Source organism: Lepisosteus platostomus, chromosome 9 (genome assembly GCF_059453375.1).
Source record: "Lepisosteus platostomus isolate fLepPlt1 chromosome 9, fLepPlt1.hap1, whole genome shotgun sequence".
Lineage (NCBI taxonomy): Eukaryota > Metazoa > Chordata > Actinopteri > Semionotiformes > Lepisosteidae > Lepisosteus > Lepisosteus platostomus.
In genome coordinates, this window is record NC_142619.1 from 38,949,611 (window position 1) to 38,973,705 (window position 24,095).

The 24,095-nt window shown below is 36.6% G+C and overlaps 2 protein-coding genes across 5 annotated transcripts in view; one reads left to right on the forward strand and one right to left on the reverse strand.

Annotated features, from left to right (window-relative positions):
- fbxl13 (F-box and leucine-rich repeat protein 13) overlaps positions 1-24,095 on the forward strand; it is a 73,194-nt gene that overhangs the window by 26,974 nt on the left and 22,125 nt on the right. For all 4 annotated transcript variants that reach the window (XM_088644948.1, XM_088644945.1, XM_088644946.1 and 1 more), the window contains exons 10-12: positions 15,826-15,878; positions 16,899-16,999; positions 18,306-18,435. In XM_088644948.1, the coding sequence (XP_088501074.1) occupies positions 15,826-15,878; positions 16,899-16,999; positions 18,306-18,435 (284 nt within the window). The remainder of the gene's footprint in view (positions 1-15,825; positions 15,879-16,898; positions 17,000-18,305; positions 18,436-24,095) is intronic.
- lrrc17 (leucine rich repeat containing 17) lies at positions 491-18,514 on the reverse strand. Its single transcript, XM_088644960.1, has 4 exons — positions 18,376-18,514; positions 13,432-14,290; positions 3,547-3,702; positions 491-1,168 (listed from the first exon to the last, which is right to left on the reverse strand). The coding sequence occupies exons 2-4, from the start codon at positions 14,165-14,167 to the stop codon at positions 759-761; spliced, it is 1,302 nt and encodes a 433-aa protein (XP_088501086.1). The 5' UTR covers positions 14,168-14,290; positions 18,376-18,514; the 3' UTR covers positions 491-758.

Below are 24,095 nucleotides of genomic sequence, written 5' to 3' on the forward strand. Positions count from 1 at the left end.
ATCTCAAAGTCAATACATTATATTATTAGTTAATAATTATATATTAAAGTCTTACATTATATTATTAATGTAAGAAGGAATAATGTTTTGTTAATGATCCAAACATCATGCTTCTGAGCATGATCATATTTTCTAGCTAGCAATATTCAGCTTGTTTAAGCTAGTAACATCCAGAGCAAAGGTGTTTAAGTATGTAGTGCAAACAAACTAGTAAAATCCATAAAGACAGCAACTGGGTCTGATGTTCTAATTTAGATAAAGCAATAGAAAGTGCTGCTCTTTACTCAATATGCAAAGTACTCTGGCTGTTTTGTAGTAATAACTCTTATAAATTAGAAAGCAAAAACAATATGCTGAAAATGTGTAATCAGAGAAGATTTAATGAAAATGGATTATAAATATTTTGAATTAATCGTTATGGTTTGTTTGGAGGTTGCATTTTCTTTGATTTTGACCAACAACATGCAAAGAAGATAATGATCACATGAAGCTGTTATAAACCTTCACATTTATCATTCTTAAATCTGTTATAGTAAATGGATTCAGTTTTATTTAATTGATAGAACAGCTGGACAAAGTAAGAAAAAAACACTTTTAATATGCTTAGCAGTATGAAATTATACATTGAAAAACCGGCAATGGACTCTAATCATATAAATGTGGGAAAAAAAAGATTCTTAAAAAAAGAAGCAGGTTGTCATCTGATACAGACTGATTTTGATCATTCTAAAAAAAACAATGTTTGCATTTATCTTTTTTTAACTCAGTCTTATAATTTTGATTGTTCGCTCACGGCCTCTTATTGGGCTGGGTTGAATATCTGTCTCTTCTTCATCGTCTGCATCTGCATTGGTTTCCTGCAAGTTGTCAGTTTGTCCAGCCAGTTTGTCTTTAGGACAGTCACCATTGTAAGTTTTTACATAGTCTTCGACAAGCCACCCCTTAAACTCCACTGGAGAGCTGCAAATCAGACCGCTGTATTCAACACTATAGTGATGCTGCAGCCAGTATATAAGGTAGTGAATATTGTAATCACATTTCCAAGGATTATTTCCCAGCACCAGCTTTTGAACAAAATATAGGTCCTCTAAAACTCCATATTGAAAATACTGCAAGCTGTTGTTAGAGAGGTCCAGCTCTCTGAGGTACAGAAGACCAGAAAAGGCAGCTGTTAGGAACAAGAATAGAGAGTTTTATAAAAGAAACATTTCATTATCAACTTCATAGAAGAATACCTTACCTATACACCGTTTCTGTGTATTTTAAAAGAGTAAAAAGTCAGACATATGGAAATGTTAGGTAAGCTGATGCTCTTTTGTGAACTGTGAGATTTACAGTATGTCGCCTGTTCTATAGTGCACTCAATGTACTCTAATTTAAAGGGGAACTGCAGTTCCAGTTTCTCAGACTGGTTATTAAATCTCAATAACAAAATACATTTATTAATGTTATAGGAAAAGTTTACAAATGTCAAATTACTCACAAAATCATGAAGTTTGTGAAAGTACTGTAAGTCTCCATTTTGTCGCAAACTCGCATTCGAGTTCCCACAAATGACAATGTGAAGAGGCTCTTCGTGCTCACTATAATAACTCATGTGATATGATGTATGAGTAAATAAATACAGGTTGTGCTTTAGACAATTCACGCGGAAATGTTCCATTGTGATCTGCATGCAGAGTTAACAAGTAGTATTTGTCAGCGAAACCGTCTTGAAATCTAAAGCAATATTTCTATTGGATTCAAATAAATATATTTGCAAGTTTTGCTTGTTTACACAGGGCCGCGCTCGTCACTGGATGTTTTGTTGCCTCGTTCTGAATCGCAGCTGTGCATACCTGGAAATTTTGTTTATTTTGTGATGTACGGTAAATGGGAGTTTTTACAAGTTACCGTGTACATTTTACTTTACTTGTGGTTTGAAATGCACTTACCAGTTCTGATTCATTCTAACCCCGCATTATAAAAATAGCATTGCAGTTCCCCTTTAAAGTGGTAAATAGGTAGTTTTAATGTTGCATGCTGTTGGAGTCGGTTTTAAATTTCTTGTCTTGTAAACATATGGGACCACGCTGTAATGGAAGCAGTGTGTTCTACAGGGGTGGTAATTAAGTGTGTTTTGATCTCAGAATATTGTGTGATGGAAAACTCTGAGCTCTCTAATTATCGACATTCTTTAGGAAAGGAGGCCTGTAATACTAATTACGTACAGTAGGTTCTCGTTATTTAAGTTTATCACTCTGTTCTTGAGATTATTTAGAGTCATTCCATTACCAGTGTCAAAGTCTTGATCCAGAATGCATGTATGAGAAGGAGTGTTTTGAACTGAATCCAGCCACTGCTGCAGTGTACTTTGTACAGTACTTACTTCTGCAGGGATGTTATATGTGAAAAAGTCATTCAAGATGTTTGGGGTTTAGAGCACAATTCTGGGGCCAACCTTAGTAAAAAAGGGTTAGAGTGGTGTTCAGCTTTGCAGAAACTCTTGCTCATTTAAACTTCTTTGATCCTGGTCTTATGTGTTAATGTGTTTGGGCATCCTGACTGTATACTCCCTTTCGGTGGTAACATATTTCACATTGACCTTGACATTTACCTTTGATGTGAATTTAATAAGTTTAATCATCCTTGATTTTCTCATTAATCCAAAACATTGTAAAAGAAAGGTTAAAATTTAAGTAGTATATGTTTGTGGTTATAATTTGTTATAGCTTTAAGCCCTCAAAAGCATACAGTATGAAGTTCCAGCTTTTACAATCTGCACAGTGAAGGAAAGGTCTGTTTTTTTTTTCTTTATCTGTCCTTCAGAGTTAAATAGTTTTATTCACATAACATGCATATAGTGTTTTGCAAAAGTATTCACACCCCCGCAAAGGTTCCACATATTCTTTCTGTCATGCTGAGCATGCAGTTAAAATTATTTCAAACGGAACTTCATATATTTCGAATCTGCACGACCTACTCTATAGTGATGAAGCTAAGAAACTGTTCATAATATTAAACAAATTTGATTTTCAAAGAATATTTGAAAGTTCTCAGTTGCATAAGTATTCAACACTTCATTCTACGACAGCCTTAAATCAGTTCAGGGGCAAACAATTATTCTGATAGTTCACGTCATATTAGTAATGGTGTCTGACTGTGTGTAATTAAGGTCAGTGCAAATACATCTGTCTCTGTAAGTTGTCTCAGACATTGGATTTCAAACCATAACTCATATCATGATAAAACCAAATCAGCCATGATGAAGGAGCATTTTTTAAAAAGTCATGGGTAAAGTTGTTAAAAAATACAGACCAGGAAAAGGTTACAAGAAAATGTCGACATCAAAGATATTTTCTGGGTGTGCCCAATTCAGCAGCCATATCACCTTGTAACTCACAACTGGCAACCCACTGAAGTTAAGCAGGTGTGAGCCTGGTCAGTACCTGGATGGGTACTGATAAACTATAATTAATTAAATTCTGTCATTGATAGGAGTGAAAACTTTTGGAAAATGCAGCATTTGCGTATTACAGGATTAAATACAATTGAAAGTTTACTTACTTGTGTCAATATAATCTAGGTTATTGCTGCTGAGGTTCAGCATTTTGAGATCTTTAACAGCAACAAACTCCTTAGCTCTTAACTGTTTGATGCTGTTACCAGAGAGGTCAATCCTAGCTACATCTGGTGGGATGTTAGCTGGAACATTCTTCAGATCTGCAAATACATGAAAAAGGGGTTTTAGGAGCTTTTCGGAACCCATGTATAAAATCTGGAATTATCAGAAATTTGGTCTATTTTAACTATCTGAACATTGAGATATTGTATCTCTCTCCCAACATGTCTGAAATGTTGTTCAAAATAACTTTGTATGAAGCAGAATTCACAAGAAATAAGTTAAATCAAGGCTCACATCATGCTCTCTCTCACACACTGATTCAAGTTAGCAGGACAGCACAGATATCTTGTAGTTTACATTACTGTAAGCCTTTTATTAATACAGTCCCCTTTGACGATAAGAATAATTTGTAACATTTCCTCCTAAGCAATGTCTATATTTATTAACAATTTCAGTACTACAGTAAAAGTAGCTTAATTTGCTATGTAGCATTGATCAAGAAATTGCACACACCCAATTGTGTTCATTGAAAGCGATAATTCTATTCTATTAAAGTTTGGGAAATGAGGTATTAAAAGTAACACAGTATTTTGAAAAATGGCCATGAAAAATCTTTTAAAAGTTATTACATTTGGCTGAATCTCCTAACCCTGGTCCTGGGGGACTCCTATCTTCTGGCTTTGCTTTCAGCTGAGAACCTTAATCACAGCTGTATGACTTCAGTTTTCTATTTAGGGCAGCTTTTAAAATTTGCTTTTGGCTCTTGTAATGGGATTTAGAATTGGTATCATTCCTGTTCACTTGAAGTTTTGGAGTTTTGTGAAACTCAGACCACAAAACAGTGCAGAAACAAATTAAAGAACAGTCTAAACAGGAAAGCCGATTAATTACATATATTAATTCGACCTGGTGACTTCAAAGCTTAACTGGAACTAAAGCCAGAAAACACAGGAATCCTTGAGGATCTGTTTTGGGGAACCAATAAAAGGTCATACATACAAATTAATTGGAAACAGAGAATTACCCGGAACGTAGATGTTTTATAATGCTTTTAAACCCTCTATAGTAATATATCTATATATTTAAATGTGAAAGTATGTGGATACCAAACCAGTTCACTCTTCGATGTTAATTTTATTTATATATCAGTCTTAAAGTGTTATGTTTCCTTATCCTTAGCATAAAACTGACTCTGCTTTGATTCAAGTGTTAAGCAGAATAGGCCTCAGCAGCACAACAGGATGCATAAAGGCAGCACTGGAAATTAAAATAATAACATTTGTTACCAATATAAATCATTAATAAACATAAATAATGAAGCTTTTAGGGACACATTTCTTTTAGAAGAAATATTTTGTATTCTTTGCTCAATTGGCAGGTTTATTTAAATAGCCCATGATATGTTGATAGTACAGGAGATTTTGTCTTAGAATCCGAAAAAAGAAATGTACATTTGGTTCCTTTATGGGCAGCATACTGGAACAGTGGTATTGCTGCCTTTCAGGACTGGAGCTCTGGGTTCAATTCCAGGTGACTGTGTGGGTTTCCTCCAGGTTCTCCGGTTTCCTCCCACAGTCTAAAGACATACTGTACTGGTAGGTTAACTGGCTTCTGCAAAACCTGACTCTAGGTGTGAGTGCGTACAGGTCTGTGTTTGTGTTTGTGTGTCTACCCGGTGGTGGACTGGCATCCTGTACAGGATGTATCCTGCCTTGCAACCATTGCTAAACCGAATAGACTCCGGTTGTATTTGTCACGCCCGACATCCCTCCCTAGAGGGCGCTCCACTGCTCCCATTATTGTTCGTGTGATTAAGCTCTCCAGGTGTACCCTTTTAGCGTTATTATTTAAAGACCAGCTCCTCCAGTCCTCGGGGCTCATCATTAGGGTAAGATGTCGTGAGTCCCGCCTAGCACCAGGAAACCCTACGTCCGTCTCCTGAGGGCATAGGCCTCATCCCCGACACCTCCCGCTTCCTGAGCCCGGGGTCTGGAGGATCTCGCCCCGTCACCCTTGGACCTCTATGTTTTGTTTGTCCGTGTGCTTCCCCCTCCCGGGGATTTTAACTTTGTTGCGTCCCAGGATGGATTCCTTGTTGATGGACTCTCGGACTGTGCTTTGACCTGCCCTTGGACCCGTTTGGATTTGGATGCCGTTTTGTCTTCCCCGTACACTGTCTCACGGATTGTCACTATTATTTTGTGCACTATTAAACCCCTGTGTGTTCCCTTTTACCACGCCTCCTGTTTTCTCCAGCTCTTACCACATCGCATAGGGTCTTCTACAAGACCTGACACGGATTTCAGTCCGTGTTCGTGACAGTATTCGATTAAGTGGGTAGAAGATGATTGGATGGTTCCTTTAAAAAGCATGGGCTTTTTCACAAATACATTTAAACTTTTTCACTGCTGTTTTCACCCTACAGCCGTGTCAGATAAGGGAGCCCACATACTTAGTAAAAAAGTGGCATTTTGTTGTAATCCCCTAAAGTGACGCAGCACTAATAATAACCATAGTGCTGTTTCCACAGGGAATAAAACAGAGACCAGCAACTGAGCAAAAACCTTTTAAAAACTAAGAGCTGGTTAGTCTCATCCTCTTTGATGATTTTCGTAGGTGTAGGGGTAAAGAGGCACAGTAGTCAACAAATTCAAATCATACCTTTAAATCAGCCCCACAGTGTTTGTAGCTTGAATTGAAACAGTTGCAGATATGAATATGAAGTTTTAAATATTGAATTTAGATAAGATCATTTTATTGGCCATATACAATTTCTTGTACTAGGAATTTGTCTTTTCACATACCCCAACTTGCTCTCCATGAGACACACAGACAGGGAGAGATGTTTGGAGTCAGAGCGTAGGGTCAGCCATTTACTACAGTATATGGCACCCCTGGAGCAGTTGAGGTTAAGGGCTTTGCTCAGGGGCTCAAGAGTGTAGGATTCCTCTGCCAGCCGCAGGATATGAACCGGCAACCTTCCACCCACAGCCACTGCACCGCCCCCTAACTTTAACATTTAAATGTCTGACATACATTTAAATGAATAATTTCCTTCTTTTAAACAACATTTTGTTTAATTGCAAAGAGAACAAAAAACAGTGCTTACATTCAAAATAGATGTCTATGCTACGTTTAGCTCAAGCAATCATTTTAACATAGAATGCCTCCAACCATTAACAGCTTTTTCAGCTGTTATTGTCATATGAAGAATATTTTCCTCTGCAGTGGCTGTCTGTGTTTTGAATTGTGCTGATATACAACTAATAACAGAGTTCCTGTGGTCCAGCAATGTATGCAAAATGCATCTTTTGCTTCATGATTTAAGATATTTCCGTTGTGTAACCTATTGGGAAGCCATAACATCTGTAATTGTAATGTGTTGTAATATAAATCTTAGTACAGATTCTTGAGGCTGTTTTTTTCTCTTTTTTTCTTGTCTTTCTGTAACTTTTCAGGTAACATAAAGAGAAATAAATGTAGCTTCATTGTAAATTCATACTCTGGGATCTTCTGTACTTCTTGTTTGTTGGAGGCATTATGGGTTACATCAGGGATTGGCCTTTCTGAACTTTATTACTCAATAATCATAATATTTATACAATAAAAGATTAAACTATCCTTTTTGTAGCCATCAATCAGCTGCTATTAGAAAAGTACTTATGAAATGTGCTGGAGTTGCTCATCCTTTGTTTGATTATTATACTGTATACTTTTTTGTTATAAATATTCTATACTTTTTTATCTGGCATTTACTGTTAGATTTTGTTTTTGGTTGTTAAGCATAAATTAAGACGTTGCTAAAGATAAACTATAACAACAAATTGAAGAGAATTTCCATAACTATGAAGCTCTTTTCTGGAACGAAATAAATATTGTACTTCTTCCATGAACCACATCCATTCAGCTTGTGACTTTATTACATTGTAATTATAATGGACAGCATAAATTGACTGTTCATAAAGGCACATCATTGCATCATCCATGATATCCCTGCATTCCCCGTGTCTCTTTTGCAATGTGCTTCAGAGGTGCTTGTCTGGACAGTCTCCAAGGCGTAACCGTAAAGCCGCAATAATCAAAAACATATGAATGTTTGGTAACGGTTCAGACTGTATGTCTATTTTTCCATTAGAGATTTAGAAGAAGAAACCATACTTTTAGACAGAATCGTATTTTTATGGAATTCTCCTTATAGAAAGTATAATTTGAATGTAGTTATTTATGTATTTAACTGTATAAGTGTTACCTACTGGCTTAGAGTACTATAGAGTATATACTGTATCTATACTACATATACTGTAGTTATAAGTAGTATTCAAACTCCAAAATACACAGAATTAGAATATGCCCTAACAAATAGTTTTTTAGCCATTGTGTGAATGCAATAGATAAGTACAGAACTACCATTCATGTTATTGCAGCAATCTTCCTTTATTTGCCCTAGCTGTGTCTGAGAATGAGAAAGGGGGGGCAGCAGAGCAGAACTGCAGGCTCACTTAGAGTTTGTTGTCCTTATGAACATTTTGTTACACTACAGTGTATTCTATACAGTGGATTGCTCAGTAATTAAACGCAAACTGAAACATATAATAAATAATAAGAATAATACTATCACTTGGATGTTTCCCTGATATGATTTCAATATGGATTAAAAGCTCCACTCCAAGCCTTTTTTTAAGCCAGAGAACTGCAACCATCTCAAATTCCTATTATGTGTGAGGGGAATCCCAACTGGCTCAGACAGGAAAAACACTTGCTCTCTGCGCAGGCTGAGCTCTATGATCTAGATTCTAGATCACAAATTCAAGCCTGGATAATGTCACTATCCCACTGTGACCAGGAACCTCAAGCGACAACCAACAACAAGCTCAGCCAGGAAAGACTCTTGATTTAAGTGCAGGCTGGACTCTGTGATTCTATCATCACGAGTTTGACCCTGGGTTTGTCAATATCCCACTGTGACCAGGATTCCTCAAATGACAACTAACAGACTCAGCCAGGAAAGACACTTGTTTTTAGTGCAGGCTGAACTCTGTGATTCTGAAATCAAAGTTCATGCCTGGGTTATATCAATATCCCACTGTGACCAGAATTTCTGAAGTGCAAACTAACAACTGGTACAGCCAGAAAATACACTTGCTGTTAACGTAGACTGGGCTGTGTGATCCTAACATCATAAGTTTGGATATGATCACTGGGTAATGTCACTATTGCACTGTGACCGGAATTCCTGACAGCCTGCTTCAGCAAAGGCAGAATTTGAAATTGTCACCCAGGACTCTCTTGAACGCTAGTGAAAAAGCAGCTGAGGTCAGGAGACCTGCTGAGGTCAGGAGAGATGAACCATTCTGGTCATACAGTTTTCTGTATGTTGCTGTAAAGATTAATTACTTGTTGTTAGGGGAGGGGCAAAGGAGCCTGTCTGCCCATTGTCATTGAAGTCAGCAAATGTAGACAACGTAAGTGTTGATTCTGAATTGGGTAGTTATCACACAAGAAATAATAATTGTCAACTCAAAATGCACACATCCTTTTTATCATCCGTGTCCAACTTAAACTCTTTCCTCCTTTACCAACTTCGATGGACACATGACAGTAATGGGAAGTTACTGTCCTGTTTGGTCTGTTGACCGCTGCATCTGTAACATATACAATTTTATTGTTCTTTTTTCTCTATCCTCCTCCTGTAAGTTACAGTACATCTGGAAAAAGTTGTACCAGACTGTTTTGGCAGCTGGGTTGAAATACTTGTCATTGGCCCCAATCAGAAGGCACAAAATGAAGCCAAGTCTAAGAATGTTTGATGTTTATTCACTCTGAAACACTCAGGAACCTTCAGCTCCAGCAGTAGGGGAGTCACCCAGTAGTTCTGATTTCATGAGGGATGTTTCATACTACTAGACAACTAAACTGGTCAAATCCTTATAAATAGCTTGGTTGTACATCTTGGTAGATGCTAAATTGTATTTTATAATGCATATTGTATATGACAAATTAGATACGATGTCTGTGAGGCTTCAGTATATATTTTGGCCCTACAGACAAGACTAGATGAGGGCTTTTGAAATATGAAAGTTTAAGGAATTTGCCAGAAGATTGCAAAGAATTTGCAGCAGAATACAGACCCTCTTTCACATTCAAGAACAAAAATTGTAAAAAGATATTTAAGCAAAAGTTGCAGAAGACAGTATATGCTTTTCTTTTTAAAAGGAAATGCCGCATCTGGATTTGGGCATTAAGTATTTTTTAATTCAATTAATCTGGCAGTGAGATGTTTTAGCAAAATTGTTTTTTAAATGGCTTCAATAATGTTTGGATCCAGACAAAATTTATGATTAAGTCTTGTAAGCCTGAGCCATCTTATGGCTTTAAAATTGTCTTGAGTTTAGGAAAGTAGCAATACTGTATGGGGGATCACAGAATCAGAAAAAAGGACATCTTGTATATTACATTCATCTTTTGTTACATGTAAAACCCAGGGATGTGCATTCAGGATGTGTAAAATACTTTTGGCAAGAAAATTGCTTAGAAGGCATTCTAATATTGGTAATATGGTCATTATGAAATTCCCTTAAGATATTCCAGATGTTGTTACTGGAACTTTAACAATATCAAATTTTACACTTTCTCTAATGCTGACATTGGGGTGTGCATGTAACATTTCAAGTTTTTAACATTATGGTTCAGTTGTGGCTAGGGGTCTTAGCATATACTGACTCATCTGAATAGAAACCATAATTTTGCAAAAATGGCAATTATTGTATTTTGTATATTTTAGTTTGACATAAGTTGTACTATTTAAAATAAGCTCTTTAAATATTCTGCAGTAAAGGTTGTAATTCAGGACCTGAAAAAACAAACTAAAAAATATCAGATGAATTCAAATATATCAAAACTTGAATTATAGCAATGTGTTAATTCCAAGCATGCTTTTTAGCAATATACCCCCTATTTAAAACAGTTGTGTAAAAAGTGATCTGTCAATTTTAATATGAAACAATCCACAAGCAGCACATAACTGACATCCATATTAAGATTACAGAGGAGAAACTATCTGGAGATTACCCTAGTCTTGCTAAAGTAGCCTTTACTAAATAAGCAGTGTTCAGATTGTATGATTGAGCTCCAGACCTAGATACAGTGCCTTACAAAAGTATTTAGACCCTTCATGTGGTGTCCGATTTTATTAAATTAAAAAAGATCCATATACCTTTTGTCAAACATTATAATTTATTCAAAACCTGGATGCTGAAACCGAAAACATCAAAGGTTAAGATATGTTACAGAAAATATCAGCAATACCCAAATAGAAAAATATATATGTATATATAGATGGATTACATAAAGTATTCAGACCCATGAACTCACTATTTGGCAAAAGCACCTTTGGCACCAGTTGAAGCCCCAATATCTTTTTGGCTAAATATCTACCTATTTTGCACACCTGGCAGGTTGAAGATCTCTTATTGACAGCAATTGTCAAGTCTTTCCACTGATTCTTAATAGGATTCAGGTCTGGACTGTGATTGGGCCAGTCAAAGACAATTCAGTTTCTTTTTCTTCAGCCAACCGTTTGTCTTTGGTCTTGTGCTTTGGATTACTGTGCTGTTTAATGATGAATTTTTGCCCCAATATTATGTCTTTGTAGGCTCTTTATAGACTTTAATAGACACAGGTTTGATGAAGGTATTTGCTCCATGTATTTGTCCTTCAATCTCAAAGTTTTCCATTCCATGGTGAGGGGAACCATTCTCATAGCATGATGCTGCCACCATGCTTGACTGCTGGCACAGTGTTGACTGGGTGAAGGGCTACAGTATGTGTGTTTTGAGCCAGAAGTAACACTTTGCAGTCACACAAAAACGTTCCAAATTTATCTTCTCTGTCCAGAAGACTTTTCGCCACCTGTTTAGAGTATCACTTACATAATTTGTTTCAAACCGCATGTGGGATTTGAGATGAGTTTACCACTCTGCCATTCAGGCCTGCTTTGTTTATTCATTTGATATTGAGATATTGCTGACTTTTTCTCTCATCTTTGTCATTGAACTCTGTAACTCTTTCAAAGTTGTCATTGGCCTCACACTGACATCCCTAACCGCCTTCTTCCTCTCCTGGCTGCTTTGTTTGGACTGATAGCCTGATCTAGACAGTGTCTTGGTGGTATAGTGGACCTTCCATTTCTGATCATTGAGTAGATAGTGCTCACAGGGAGGCTATCAGAGGCTTCAATATTTTTTGTATCCTTCTCCTGATCTGTGTTTCTCAATTTCTTTTTCCCTGACTTGCTTTGAAAGCTCCTTAGGCTTCATTGTTGAGTCTGCTTGAAATTCAGTACTTGACCAAGGAGCCTTTGAGAGACAGGTGGTTTTATTCTGAAATCGTGAGAACCACTTTTATTACAAACAAACATAGGCCGTACAACTAATTTTGTGGCTTATTAAGGAACTTCAATAAGTTTAGGATTACCCGAACTAAGGGTTTGAATTCAAAATCTGACATTTCATGTTTTCTTTCATATTAATTTCCTATTTGCTTCTTTTTGTTTTTGCTTTGAATGTGCAAAGTATGTAGTGTATATAAAAATATTAACCGCGGCTTCAAAAAGTTAAGACTGCCAGCTTTATAACAATAAAATGTGAAAACGGTGCAAAGATCTGAATACTTCTGCAAAGCACTGTATCTACCCTGCTGTGGCTCAATTGACTCACCTCTGCAACTCACTTGACTTACCTGCCTCTGTTTTTATTAAAATCCATGTTGGGTGAAATTATGGTTTGTATTCCCTTGCAGTGCAGTAAATGTAAAGTTGGTGCCATCAATATATTGAGTTGTGCATTAATTAATTCTGTACATAATTATAAATATATTTTTAAAGACAAAAAATAACTATTACTCAATATTATTTTCGGTTTTATCCATTATTTGCGAGAAGTTCTGTGCTTATTTACTGGTTTAACTTTTCCACCGGTTTTGGTCTCAAAGGGTCATTTTTTATGGTGTAGGGCACATTACTATTTTATTAAAAAAACACAAACAGTAAGGTTAACACCTACATTAATAAATTAAAAACATTTTCTAAATATGTGCTGCAAATCCTGCAGATGTTATTCAATTATGAATTTGATTCATATCAATTTGTATCAATGGGATAAATGTCTATAACCACACTAAAAGCTTAAACAAATTCATCTACAGTACATTCATAACAGCACATACAAAAGCACTAAGATAACAATCACTAGAAATTATGGTAAAACATATCCTTTCTTTACAAGCCACCACATTTTTGGGCTACTGTATATACTCTATATCTATGATACTAACAAAAGTACATAGCTGTTTTCTCTCTCTGCTGGGCCTGCAGCTGCATCTTGTGTTTATGTCAGTATGATATATTGATACACTGGTAATGTTTTTTTCCTTATAGTTGGTCACAGCCCAATGAAAAGTATGAACCTTATTCTTTTCCTCCTCACAGAATGAAAAGATCTAAGGCAACGTTCTGTTGGGCTTTGACTGTTCTTGTCTGTTTAAAGAGTGCTCAATTGATTTCCAATGCTCAATGTCTGGAAGTAGCTTCAATCATATACAGCCAGCTGAACTTGGACCAGACTATTCCTGTTTGTTAACTTTCTTTTGTGAGTTCTTTTAATATGTGCTTGTAAAGTAAGGAAAAAACCATTTTATAATTGGTGTAACAAAAGGAAGTTGATGTTATTTAATCTATTATTCTTGTAATTTAATTAGATACATTTACTTAATGTTATTTTCATCCATACACTTCAATAAATTCGTCAACAATAATTGATTTCGCAACTCACCTCTACTGTGGCAATCCAGAAGAGGCTTGGGGAACATGTAGGTGTGACATGTTGTGGAGTCAGGCTCTTTTTTAGCAGCAGACACGGGTTCTGGTATTTGTTCAGTGATGTTCACCTCCAGCTCTGGGCACAGCAATTCGGGTTTGATCTTTTTCAGATACCGTCCTTTCAGGTTAGCAGGCTCTGCACATTGGGCGTAGTTTCCTAGATTGCGGTTGCTTGGGACTTGCAGCATCCTGACTAGGCTGTCAAGCTCGCACTTACAGCTCCAGGGGTTGTCATAAATGCGCAGGTATCGGAGCTGAGGGAGAGCGATCAGCACTTGTTCCTTCAGCACCTGCAGCCGGTTGTGCTGCAGCAGCAGTGTGGTCAGTTTGTTCAAACCACTGAAGGCGTGTTCCTCGATCACTCTGATGTCATTCTGCTGCAGGTCTAGGCTTTTCAGTTTCTCAAATTGTACAAATGTGTTGTCCCTCAGTATTCTGATCTTGTTTCTGGCCAGCAGCATATGAACAGTATCGTCCGGCCAGCCAGGGAAAACATGAGTTAAATGTTTATCTTGACAGTCCAGGAACTTATCACCAGCCTCGACGTAATCTTTGCAATCATTAGCAGCGAATCGCTTTGCTGTGCCCCACTTGCCACGCGCCCTGTTCCTTGTGATGCCATTCCTGGCCCGTCTGCATTCAGCGGACTGAACGAGGAGGAGGATCATCAGAGCTGTAATGACTTGCATCCTGAGATCCAGCTGGGATAGGTTAACGGTGACAACTGGAATGGTATAGGAATCCCTCTGAAATCGGAGTTAAGATAACACTAAGTAGCTGGCTTCAGTAAAGACAAGATGCAGCTGCAGGCCCTGCAGAGAGAAAAAAAACCAGTCAGATACTGTTGTTTGTATCATATAAATGATGTATGATGTATCTTTATAAATGATGTATCATTATAAAGAGTATACATGAAAATGATATGTCTTGTAAAGAAAAAGTATGTACCACGATTTCTGGTGACCATAACCTTAGGGTTTTTGTACAGTACTGTACATGTATAAATAGATTGTCCTTTTTTAAGGCCTTGAGTGTAGCTGTAGACTGAGTCATTCCAACATTTCTGCAAATCAGCTTATTTTAGGTTGACAGGTCTGGAAAATTTCAATAGTCGTTTTTATCAAATCAAATACAATTTTGTTTCTAAAGCACGATTTTCTGCCTTGCATTCATTCCTTAGATTTTGTGAGGAAATGTTTTGTACATACTGGAGTTGAGTTGAATGTTTGGAGATTCTGGTCAACAAACTGTTAAACAAAAGTCAATTATAGGTAAAATACAGGCACAGACAAGTCTCTCAACATGAGACATAGATTAGTGGAATGGGCTGACGGGCCTTTTCTCATTTGTAACCTTTCTTACATTCTTTGATTGAAATCAAAAGATACACTAAGCTTTCTGATTATGAACTAAACTTGATTATCATGTAACAAACTCAGACCTTTAAATTTAGTAATCTGATGATTACTAAAAATATAACCTCTGTTAAAAAGTTTTTGTATCTGTGTACACTATCATGGTCTAAGCAAGTTCCATTTGAATATCAGAGTTAGAATGTACTAGGACGTAAATGTTGCCAGCTTGGAAATAATATCCATTATGGAAAGTAACATCTACAGTAGACTACAAAAAAGAGAGAGCCCAGTATAGACCTGTGAGGCATACCAGAACAAACAGCAGTTGAGGATATTGCAAACGACAAATAGTACTCAGATCGAGCAACACAAGAATGGCCAAGCAAACAGAAGCCACAGCCAATTACAGATCATTACAACCCAGACTATAGCTGTAGGTCCTCACTGTGCTTTGCACTAAACATGGATTACAATTTTTCATATACTGTAACCCATTTCTTCCTAGACGCCGTTGTAACTGGTTGACCATAAGATCTAGAATCTGTGCTACAAAAGCCAGATTTGGAAATTGTCAGTAGTCTTAATATTAATTATTATGTCTGCTCCCTCAAAACTGGAAATCACCACAATTTCCAGAGCAGAATCATGGCAGAACGTTTATCACGACAAATTTCATGGTCATTACAAATTTCAGTTGTTAGTTTTGAAGAATGACCAGGGAAAGAAGCAGGCTGACCACAACTATTTATGATCTCAAAAAGATTTCTTGAAACCAATCTGTTCTTTGCCAAACAATTGGGAATAGCATGTGTTTCGCAATATATACAGTACTGTATAGGCTGGAATCCAAAGTCCAGCTTGTTAAACAAGGTCAATCAATTTTCCAGTTTAAATTGAATTTAATAGAGGTTTTATATACCCTAAATGAAGTATAGTTTATATGTGCACAATGCCGCATGTATACCTGTGAAAGTGAAGATTTTGTTTCCTAGGTGAATGCAGAAATCTACAGGACCTGAATTTGTCAGAGTGTACAAGTGTAAATGTAAGTAATGCAAATAGATACCAATACCAATGATTTGATTTTGTAGCATTCATTTGAACAAGGAGATTGTGTTTTTCCTTCTCAAACATTTGGAATACGTTTATTGAATAAGAAAAAAGCCTGCCTAAACAAGATTCCTTGTGGACTGCTCATGGAAGACATTAACAGTCTATTTTTGTAGCTTCAGTAATAAGCTACTGTACTTTATCTGGCAGGGTGCTGAATGACTTTTAACTGTGTAGAAAAACATATTTGTTCTAAAATAAATAATGAGAACAATTGATATTTAATGAATAGCTATATATATTAATTATATATTACTCATATATAAGTTATACATCAATGTACTTTTATTTATTCCTACTGACCACAGAATATACAAAATTATTTCATTATTAAAACAAGAAAATAATATTGGATACTTTTGGTAGTACAGGACTTCACTTACTTATCGACTTCCTTAAAGTTGGTCTTTTCCTAGGCATATCTTTTTCTTGTCAGACTACCTTATCATTTAATCAAATAGCTACAGTATGTTGTTTCATAAGAGGAAGCCTTTTTACTGGCTGTGTATATTGACTGACATATTTCTTTCTTTACTTGGTTCTAAGTTAAAAAGATGCATTCTTCAGTGTTTTAGTTGAATGCATTAACCACTGTTTTGCTCTTTATCAAAGAAACCAAATTATTGTAATGTATGAATAATGCAAAACATGCTTGGAATGCTATCGGATAGAAAGTTTCTGATTCTTTTATTTAGAATTTAGATTTTTTCTTAGAATGCTTAATTATAAGTTCTTATTTCGGAAATGATATATTTTCTTAACCCTGGCACTCAAAAATTATTTTAATTTTCTAAACATTCAGTTGCCATCCCATTAATTTCTAAGAATAAAAAATGTGACTCTTTATTGATCACTTATTGATTGATTTTATTCATTTTCTTTAGAGTTTCATCAGTGGAGTGTTACGGTATTTTTAGTTCCAGGTACATTTGTGGATTCTTTTTATTTTCTACAGGATGAAACCATGCGATTAGTTCTTGAGGGCTGTCCAACACTTCTGTACCTAAATGTGTCCTGCACTGGTGTGACAAACGGCATTCTTAGGGTGCTGGCAAGGTAACTGAAGAAATAAAGCAAAAGAAAAATTGTTTTGCTCTTTATCATGAAGATTTAATTAAAGAAAGTTCTGTGACAAATAGGAATGTTACTCTTGTATTTGGCTGAATAGTTCATTTATTTGCAGGTTTCGACTTCACACCTCTCTCCACCTCTCTCGACTTTGCACGACCTGAGTGCCTCCCTCCTGCTCCTGCCTCCTCTACACTCCCAGCTTTTGTTCTCCTATCCTATGCTATATAATCTCTGATTATAGTCCCCTGTCTTTCTCACACCCGAAGAAGACTCCACAGCCGAAACGTGTTTCCTTTCGTCTCCTTTCAGCATGGAATAGACCTTTACTTGTTCCTTTGCAGCCTACTCATGCTGACGCAGCTACAGTACCTGCTTGAACTACTACCATCTAAGCAAGGCAATTTAAAAGGTGCTAGCTCAGCAAGATTATATTGTATAAAACGATGACACTTGAAATGAAAATGTTTATAGCTCCAATGTGAGCAAAACCTGTCTTTGAGTAATTAACTACTTATTTCATTAATTCATTTTTCTTTTTATGAAGACCTTTGATAATGGTGGCAGTACTCCACGGTGTGCTTTAATTTTGGAATAGTTCCCAAGACAGAGTAACATTCAACAGCACAGTCCAAAGCAGCTGCTCTCACAGGCATCTCAGTTAATTAGAAACACTTGAGGCTTCTAAGAAGGGAAGAAAAAAAGTAAGAATGAACGATAAAATGCTTCCATTCATCAAGAAGTCTTGGAACATGCTGAATTGTATATTGACAACAACTGTGCATAGATGAAAAATATCTGCAATGTAAAACATCTATTGCCTGTTCTGTGTATTTTCAGACCACATTCAGTGGTCAACAAAGGGTCTCTGTTCTGCCTCTAGAGTTCATGAAAGCACACTAGAGAGCATTTTCAACTCTCACTTATTCGTCTGTCTTCTCTGAAAATGCTTTCTGAGTCCTTTTTTGATTCTCTTGCTCTGCTCTGTGTTAATCTTCATGACAAACCGGCTAACTTTCAATTAATAGCATCTACTCCAGAAAATAAAACATTGCTAGTAAATTAGAAATGTCATAACCTCCTAAAATTTTGTGTTCAAAGTTTGAAGCATACAATACAATGTTTTAAAACATTCCAGCAAAATAGTACTAACCACATGACAAAATACATTATATTTGTGCTTGAAGATTGCATTTTAAAACTTAAATCTCCAGCTCTAGGAAACTACTTAATAAAAACTTTATACTTGCTAGTTTCTAACTTTGTTCCATAAACCTGTGCTGTGTTTTGGAAGGTGTTGCCTGAATCTTCAGTACCTGAGCCTAGCTTATTGCAGGAAGTTCACAGATAAAGGATTACAGTACCTGGCCACAGGAAAAGGCTGCCACAAACTCATCTACTTGGACCTTTCAGGCTGCACACAGGTTGGTCCTTTGTTTCTCTTTGTTCTGTCATGAGAGCCCAGCGCTTTCCCTGAGAGGACTGACTGCAGCTCAAGCCGAGAGGGTTGATCCAGAGCGGGGAGGCTGCAACTGGTTTTAAATTACAGCGGCTCAAGTTTTCTTTGGAAACTGAGGCGGTAATTCCAGGGGGTTTTGGATTGGTGTCAGACTACTACCATGGCCCCCTGAACTGTTTTGTCCCTCTGTGAAGATAAAGAAGCTTGAAAAAAAAAGCTTTCAAACGACTGAATTCCTTTCATTTTTTTAGTCAGTTACATTTAGATAAAGTAATTTGACTGTTTTTCACTTTGGTTCTTGGTTTCAGAAGCAAGAGACAAGTTAGGATGATTAAAAAATGGGAAAAGAATTAGAGCAGTATTTAAGTAATTAAAATTTAATTTTAGTCTTAATTTGATTTGGCTAAAATCATTCAGTTGCTTTGATTTTTTATTAAAGACAGTGTTTTGGTTCATGAAAATTCCTAACATGTAAGAAAAATAGACAATGTCTGTGCTTTTTCCACTGTAGAGTTTGTTCTGTATATGGTAGGCACTTATTATTTTCTTCCGAAGAGGGGTGGGTGGGATTTGTATCTTCAGTATACCAGGAAAGTAGCCTTGAGCCAGTGACCCTTTTACACTCATTATTGTTATCCCCCACAATTTTTTATTTTTATAAAATATAATTTTATTTGTTTGAGACCCTTCTGAGATGGAAGCAGTAACAGGCAGACTTCTTCCCTAGTTAAGAAAAAACTGGGAGATTTTGATTGACCTTAACTGGATGGGATGGCTGCTCCGGAGGACTTAAAAACTCATACTGTATGTCAACTATTTAACATGAGTGAATAACAGGCACAAAAAGAATACTGAGTACAAAATTTCTCTAAACTGTACAATACTGTGTGGAGATCCTATCAGATTCTTGTTAAAAGTAATCTCCTTTGTTGTTTCCAATTCTGGCTCAGCATAGTATCTGCGCGGAAAGAGTGCACAGGATTTATGAAGAACGTTCTTTGGAAGGCTGTGACAAACTTTAAGTGTCTATTTTCCAGTCTTTCCATTCCATGATATGTTACTTTCAAAGAAACCAGGCAATCTGGGCCTATGTGCTCAACTGACTGATTGCTTCTGTGTTTCCTTCCAGATTATGGTTCAGACACAGTCCACCAGAGATGTACATAGTGAGGAGATCACTACAGTATGTTAGTCAGGCAAAAAAAAGCTTTGGTGTCAGTATATACCCCTACAACTTGGAGCGCACTTTGTTTGATGCAGTTTTGAGTTCAGGCATAAATACTGTCATGAATCGTGAATCTGACTGATTGCAATTGAAGGAATGAGGTTCTAGTCTCTGCCATCAATAGTTCTAATCTGAGTGTGGCAGATATATATTTGATGTGTATTTATCCCTTTTTCCAAAGAATTCCAAAGAATTTGCTTTTTTGGCTATATTCCATATAAAATTGTACTCCAGAATGCTACTACTCCTGTTATATCCCTGTTATTGAAAAAATACAGATCACACTTTGTCTAAGCTATCCATCTGTCCCTTTGATTTACTCTGGTGGCAAGCTGTTTGCTAACTTATCACACTGGCCAGAGGCATAACAATCAGAAGGAGATGGATACTTCCTGTCTAGTAACATCTGTTGCCCTCCTCCTGTGCCATTCTTTTGGTGGACATCAAGAAAGCTTTTGATGGGCTTGAGTAAGAATAGTTATGGCCCGTGCAAGATCACATGGACCAATCTAAGTGCTCTAACGCGTGCTCACATCAGAGGATGAGTTTAACCTCTGAAGCTCGAGGAAAGTGAAGGCCAGTGCTCACTGGCCAAGTGGGATCCCAACACCGTGTGTAGAAAAGCCCACCTTTGGCCCATCTCATCCACACCACTGGAGAGGTGAAGCATAAGCACGTGTGATAGGACCTGAAAGATGGCAAGCTCTGCCTGGGCAGGGTGAAGTCAGAGGAAACTCTAGTGGTGGTCTGTAGCTGTCCTGACATGCAAATTGTTTGTCCAACCCACTTATGGGCCAAACGACTGATCTGAACATTTAATAGCCCATCCCTCTGAAGTTTGCTCTGAAGAATAACAAGTGCTTGTTAGTCATGCAGTTTTGTCTGGTAGACCAAGTGACTATAGGTCTTTGGGCAGAAATGATCTCAACTAATAATGGGTATGAAACACTGCTTGCTAGCGTGGTATACCAGCCACTTAATGGCCACTTTTTGTAACCAGAACTGGTGCTGTGGGCTGAACCAAATGCCAGGTTAAGGCACCAGATGCCAATGCTCATCAGATGGTGTAAAGACAGCAGGATAGTGACCATGGAAGTTGGAATCTGCTAAGGAGAGTGCAACAACTCACCTGCTGAACCTCCTAGCACTGCAAACAGATGGCACAGGAGTGATGGACCCACACCTGGCTGTCGCTGGCACTAGGAGCCTGCAGGGGCTAGGCTGTGGTTGAGTAGGAGAGTCAACATGGTGAGCATGGAAGCCTCGGGCACAGGCCCAAGTGGAGTGGTCGCAGGTATTAGCAAATATTCAAATGAGAACATTGAAGGCTGAAGTGGAGCAGGGGTCCAAGAGGACAGAATATGGATTTTGCATCAGTTTTCATCAATATGGTTCAAATTGTATACGAAAAACCTTCAGATGAATTAAGATGGGGACGAGTTTCACCTTATTTGAAACTTACTTTATTTTAAGTTATCACTTAAATGTAAAATACATATTCAATTCTGGTTCCATTGAAACGAAACAATTATTTTGCAAGTGCTGGACACTCGAATGTCTGCTGTCGTATTTGGGTTATGTACAGGGTAGATAAGGGTACTTTTAAAGTTAGTTGAACAGCTGTTTTGTAAAAAATATGCGAAATGTAGGAATGTAGTTTGATATGCATGTGACCCATATATATACAGTATGCCATATATAACAAGAGAGCATTACTCAGCAGATGTTCTGGTGGTCTTTATAACATCTGGTGTAACTTCTGTTGGACACCAGAAATGTAATTTCCCTCCTGTTTGTCCTTTTCTTATCCATGAGAGCATGTTCTCCACTGTCCTGTTTGTTATCGTGACCATTTATATTGGAGTACATTGCACAGTTTTCAAAGTACAGCTTTCTGAATAGGTCTGTTAATGTTAGGAGCACCTTGCATATTCTTCCAATCTCAATGCAAAAAAGCCAAGACAGATGATAATCCCGAAAATATTAATAAGATTCCTACCTGTTTGTTTTCACTACACTATCACCTCCAATATTACTATAAAAGTGGAACAAAGATTATTAATATTACTATTAACCTGCCATTACATTTTAAGACTTATTATATTCTTGCAGAAATATGGTGTTGGACAGTTTTACTCTTTGTAATATAAGCAGGACACGCACACTGTTACAGTTTGAGAATTTCAGTTTGCAGTGGGACACTTACAAAGGCCCTTCAAAAGAGTTGTTATTTAAATTATTTGTCAACAGCCACATCACATTTAATCCTATTTGTAAACAACCATTTGGTTTAATGAATGATTTTGTACTTAGTGAATGTTTTTGTACTTTTATTTAGCCTAAAAAAAACCCAACATAAAACACATTAAATAAAAACACATGCAAAATCTGTGATGGAGTGTTTGTTTTCATGTGGTTACATTTGTCTACTAATAAACATTTCCTCCAGTGGGCCCCTGCTTGAAACAAAGACAGTGCTGATGATGCTTTTATGTGTACCAGTCTAAAGCTCATGTGTATTTGTTAGCTCTGGACCTAATAAGGAATTCTTCCCTCGTCTGTTGATACATCTCTCAGAATGATCTGCTCTGTAACATTAACGGAGCTCTTCAGCTGTAGAGTAAATGGAAAGACATTAGTTATAAACATTTAAAAAGCCTTTATGTGTTTGTATTATATTGCTTCCACTAGTAGTATTTCCATGCAAAATATATTTTACTTATTCTTTTTTGGTTTTTAGATATCTATCTGCACTATGAAAGCATTTTCCTTCTTGCATAAACTGTGCAGAATAGGATTCAATGGTTATAAAAAATATATAATATTTTTTAAAATATACAATGACTGAACACAGGAATAATACATAATAATTATAACAAATTACTGTGCAAAAAAACCCTATACTGTGCTTCTGTTTGTGTAATTTATACAGGAAGTTGAGTAATTCTTCCTTCAATGATATGTTTGCCATCCAGTGCTAACTCATAGATGCCTGTATTTGTGCTTACAATGGCCTGTTTTAGTTTGAAATGATTTAGGTTGCAAACACTAAAAACACATAAAAACACCTATTAAAAATCCTTAAAACCTTAAATAGAATTTACTGAAAATAGCTCATATGATGAAAAACTTGTTTTGTTTTTATCTGTGTCCTAATAAATGCATACTGTATGTTTCTCTAATTTCAATAACATCATGCTTTATTTATGTTAAAAAATATGGTTTCCTGGAAATCTAAATATACTTAGAGGGAGAATTTACAGTACAAGCCAAGTGAAGACCATTTTCTTTTTGGGTTTGCAGGTCTTGCTTAACTGACTTTTTTGAGATCTTTAAACAATCAACAGCAGTAATTAACAACAGTATGTGATATGGGATATTTACAGATTGTTTTGAAATTATATATTTTCAGAAGGCTTTTAATAAAGTTTGTCATAAAGGCTTAATTTTCAAATAACAGTCACTAGTCAATCTAGGTAAGGCATTTGCTTCAGTTAAAGTAATGGTTAGTGCATTGAACAGAGAGTACAGATACAGTATGTGGTGAATGATGGATAGATAGATAATACTTTATTAATCCCGTTGGGAAATTGATGTGTTACAGCAGTCCAGCCCAAGACAAGCAAAAACAGACATCAGAATAGTTATAAAACAAAAGACAACAAAATAAATAAAAATAAATAAAAAATAAATACATAGGTGTGTGCAAAATGTGATGATTATAGTCTCTGTAAAAACAATAAAATATGTGCAAAATGTGCATAGGTTTATACAGACTGATTGTCCAAAAAGTACAATGGCGCAAACATGCTGTCGATAGACGAGCAAATGAAGGGCTAACAGTCCTAGTCTAGGGCAGCGTTATACACCCTGACAGCCGCCAGGAGGAGAGACCTGCGGAAACGTTCCCTTGAACACCTTAGCTGGAGCAGTCTGTTGCTAAAAGTGCTCCGCTGCCCAGTAACAGTCCCATGAAGCGGATGGATGGGGGTGGTATAATTACTGGAGTACCACAAGGATCAGTAGTAGGACCACTGTTCTTCCTAATTTATATAAATGATTCTAAATCAAAGAATTAGAAAAAGGAGGATTTGTAGAGGTTGTGGAAACAACAAAGAAAGATAAAAAATATTTAGATAAAATTCAAGACTGGAAAAACACCTAGCAGATGATAGTTAACATAGACAAGTGAAAAGTATGACAATCACTTAGCAAAATCAAAAACTGTATATAGAAAATAGGTAACACTGAGCTTCTATTAGAAGATATGTATGAAAAAGATATGGAAGTTTATGCTGACACATCATTCACATATTTTCGACATTGTGGTTAAGCAATAAAAAAATGTTAATTCAATTCAATTCAACTTTATTGTCATTAAACTTACACAGGTGCATAGT

Bases quoted from the DNA above. Each gene is read 5' to 3' on its own strand.
- lrrc17 (XM_088644960.1), bottom strand. From the start codon at position 14,167: ATGCAAGTCATTACAGCTCTGATGATCCTCCTCCTCGTTCAGTCCGCT. The intron at 3,703-13,431 runs GTGAGTTGCGAA...ATGTATTTGCAG, and splicing joins TCTGGATTGCCACAGTAGAG to ATCTGAAGAATGTTCCAGCT. The intron at 1,169-3,546 runs GTAAGTAAACTT...TGTTCCTAACAG, and splicing joins CCTAGATTATATTGACACAA to CTGCCTTTTCTGGTCTTCTG.